This window comes from Poecilia latipinna, unplaced genomic scaffold (genome assembly GCF_001443285.1).
Source record: "Poecilia latipinna isolate Pla-1442-1.1 unplaced genomic scaffold, P_latipinna-1.0 Scaffold473, whole genome shotgun sequence".
Taxonomy (NCBI): domain Eukaryota; kingdom Metazoa; phylum Chordata; class Actinopteri; order Cyprinodontiformes; family Poeciliidae; genus Poecilia; species Poecilia latipinna.
Genome location: NW_015113089.1, coordinates 46,420 through 49,693, shown reverse-complemented (window position 1 = coordinate 49,693; position 3,274 = coordinate 46,420). Strand labels below are relative to the sequence as shown.

The 3,274-nt window shown below is 37.4% G+C and overlaps 1 protein-coding gene across 1 annotated transcript in view; it reads right to left on the bottom strand.

The window, feature by feature from the left end:
* Window positions 1–3,254, bottom strand: part of nr2f5 (nuclear receptor subfamily 2, group F, member 5) — a 33,290-nt gene extending 30,036 nt beyond the window's left edge. The window contains exon 1 of the mRNA XM_015039462.1: window positions 3,078–3,254. Within this exon, the coding sequence (XP_014894948.1) occupies window positions 3,078–3,210 (133 nt within the window). The 5' untranslated portion in view covers window positions 3,211–3,254. The remainder of the gene's footprint in view (window positions 1–3,077) is intronic.
* Window positions 3,255–3,274: the final 20 nt, after the last annotated feature.

Here is a 3,274-nt window from a genome sequence, read left to right as displayed (position 1 = left end):
GGGGGGTCCAAACTGTGGTTCGGGGGCCATTTACAGCCCTCAAAAGGATTTTATGCTGACCTTGATAAGAATTCAGAAACTGAGTTCATAAATTTGATTTATCAGCTCAGGAGGGAGATGGGTTAGGGAATAAGTTACATTCATTTGAAGGTCTTTTAAAATGGATTTTAAAGTCAGAAGATGAAAAATGTATTTATGTTTTTTTAATGCTGCTTAAGATTAAACGTTTATTTAACCTGGCTAAATAATTAGACAGAGTGAGCAATCTCCTGTACTTAATCCTAAGAATACAAACACAAAAAATCTAGGGGGAAAAAAAAACATTCAACTCATTCTCTGCTTTTTGTCTCTGTGAGTTTCTCTAAGGTCTGGATCTACTGTGATTCATGGATCCCTTATCAACAGAAACCAGACTGCTTTTGTCGTTTCAATAAAACATTGTGCGGTTCTTGATGAGTAGCAAAAATAGAAAATGAAATAGTTTTTGCAATCTTTATTAAAATATATATAATCACATTTTTTGGACCCTCAAGTACTTCCAACTTGAGGGGCCATTTTTTTAGCCCCTCATTTTTTAGCATAGACACCTCTGGTTTACATTAAAACATACCTATGTGTTAGAGTGGCCTAGTCAAAGTCTAAATCTAAATTAATTGAATATTCAGAGGCAAGATTTGCTCTCCATCCAATCTAACCCAAAATCTGTCAATACAGTGAAAATTGGATTTACAAACTATTGACACAGAGTGGCTAAATGCAAATGTATGCCACACTTTTCAAAGTTTCTTTACACTTCACTATGATGCATCACTTTGTGTTGGTCTACCAGATAAAATCCAAATAAAATAAAAAAAATAATAAATAAATAATGTGTTTGTAATATTGTAGTATTGTAAGGCATATCGTTCAAGGGGTCTGAATACAATACATGGTGCACATCAAGTAAAATGTACAACTTTGTTTGTTTTACACATAAAATTATCTGTACCAATTAGAATAATAAAAAAACATTTATCATAAGCTTCTTACAACCACATTTTCTATTTTTTCCCACAAAGAAAATCAATAATTTGCCTTAAACATGGACGAACAGCCCCAAACTGATCTGAGGTCAGTTTGGGCCCCAACATAAATATCATGTTAGGATTTGTGTTTTTGAATGTAATCATTTTCAGCTTAATACCTGCAACCTGTTCATGCATGCACAAGCAATTTCTGTTTCATCCTCCAGCCAGGGAGCAGAGGACCAAATAGCAAAGCTAACATGTCCAAACACAGACAGTTCGACCTCTGCTCCATAAATTAAGCATCTTCACCAGAACTGTGCTGTTTGATCATGCTGATCATGCTGAACTTTTGCCCCGTTGATTCTGAAAAACTGGACGGGTAACAAGCAGAGTATCCTGAGCCATGCGTGTGACTCTCAGTGATGGATGATGGGACCAACTGTTGCAGGAGGTCCAGGCACACGAGGGTGTCACAGCGGGGCCGGGGGGTGAGCATGACCGCATCGTATGGCCTAGGAAATGCAGGGGCCACGGTTACGTGTAAATTTATATACGTCCTGACAACGCCACTGCCAACAATGTGGCGCTCCGCTTCAGCTGGTGCTAAATGTGTCTCGTTGAGAAAGAGGCCGTCAGCTGAGCAGGTATGCAATCTGAGCATGATGGGGAAATAGGAACTCTTGGTTGTGAAAAAATTCCCATGTCTTGCATGAGCTCTAAGCTGATGTTATCTGGATGCTCCACACTCACAGGAGGCTAATTGGCTCTTTAGTGTTTCAGAAAAGATGGCTGATGGACAGACAAAGACAGAAAGAAGAAGAAGAAGAATTAGTTTGCCTCAGTGTTTGTGCAGCAGAAGGATGTGAAAATAATGGGTGGAGGTAAATTTATGATGAGTTTACTCTCTGCGTTTTCCCCAGAGAAACCGATGACAAGGATCAAGAGGTTTTATGTTTGAAATTCTTTGAAATCTTATTGAAAACTAAAAACAGAGCAGAGGTGGAAAATGTGCAAAAGTAACCAAACTTTGTAAATTCTGACAGTAAGGACATTAAAAAGAACAAATATGAGATTTTCTCTTTTTTTAAGCAATAAATCATCAGCATAAAGGCTGACTTCATGTTCAATGCTCTGGCTGAGCTACAGTAAGTTTCCTAGGATTTGACTGAAAGACCAAAAAACTCTGGACTAAAAGGGCAGCCCTGTCGTCAGCTTCATTTATGATGAAAATATTTTTGAATATCAGCAAAAACTAGGGCTGCAAAAATATTATACTGTAAAATAATATGATTGCATATCTCAACAGCAACATGGACTGTGATTAACCCGGGTTTTCATCACTACTCCCTTTCCTTTCCGTCATCACCATATCCTCACCGCTCTCCGAGTCAGAAAGATCTGTGTCAGCTGTGGGCAAAAAGGCAAAACAAGCCCATCTGTCTATCTCCATTCACAGATAAGGTGATCAAAAGTAACTTTCAGATTCACAAGATAATTTAAAACAAATAAAAAGCAAAGAAATTACACACAAACAGCTGAGGAATGATAATGTTTTACTTTTATGTAAAAGCTGCACTGCACCCTATTGGATTTAAGACCACAGAATCTAACATTTTCTACACATTTCAGGTTTTCAGGGAGTTTGTTTAAGAGCTGAAGAGCATCTAAAGTCTTCCTCCCTTCGGTTGTTCTTAAGCCAAGAATCATTCATAACCTTATAAACAAAAAAGATGAACAAGATTATCCTTATAAAAAGTGTTGATGCAGTGTCTCTAAACTGCTGTGCAATGATCTATTTTCGTGGTGTTGGTCAGGACGCTGCAGCAGCAGCTTTAGGTTTTTCTCCAGCAGTGACATGCGGTGAGGTTCATGGCTGGTCGATGTAGAAATCCAAAATCCGATATAGAAACTATATTTTAATTTTGACCATAACTGATTAAAGTGTCTAACAATATAATTGAAAGATAAATAAATATTCAATAAGGTAAATTTTGTTTTATTATTATTTGGCTGTTTCCTTTGGCTAACCTCTGTTGTCTGATGAAAATTGAAAATCGTGTATGATCTTACCTTTATGGCGTCCATGTATCCATCCTCCTCCACGAATATCTCCATCATTCTGTTGTAAAAAAAAAAAAAAACACGTCCTTGTTTCCCTTTTTCTTTTCATATTCAAAAATCTGGCAGCCAGAGAGAGTTGCATTGAACGGTTTTGTTCCCTCTGTATTTTCTCCCCGGACTGTTTTCAATCGTTTCAATGTGTAGAA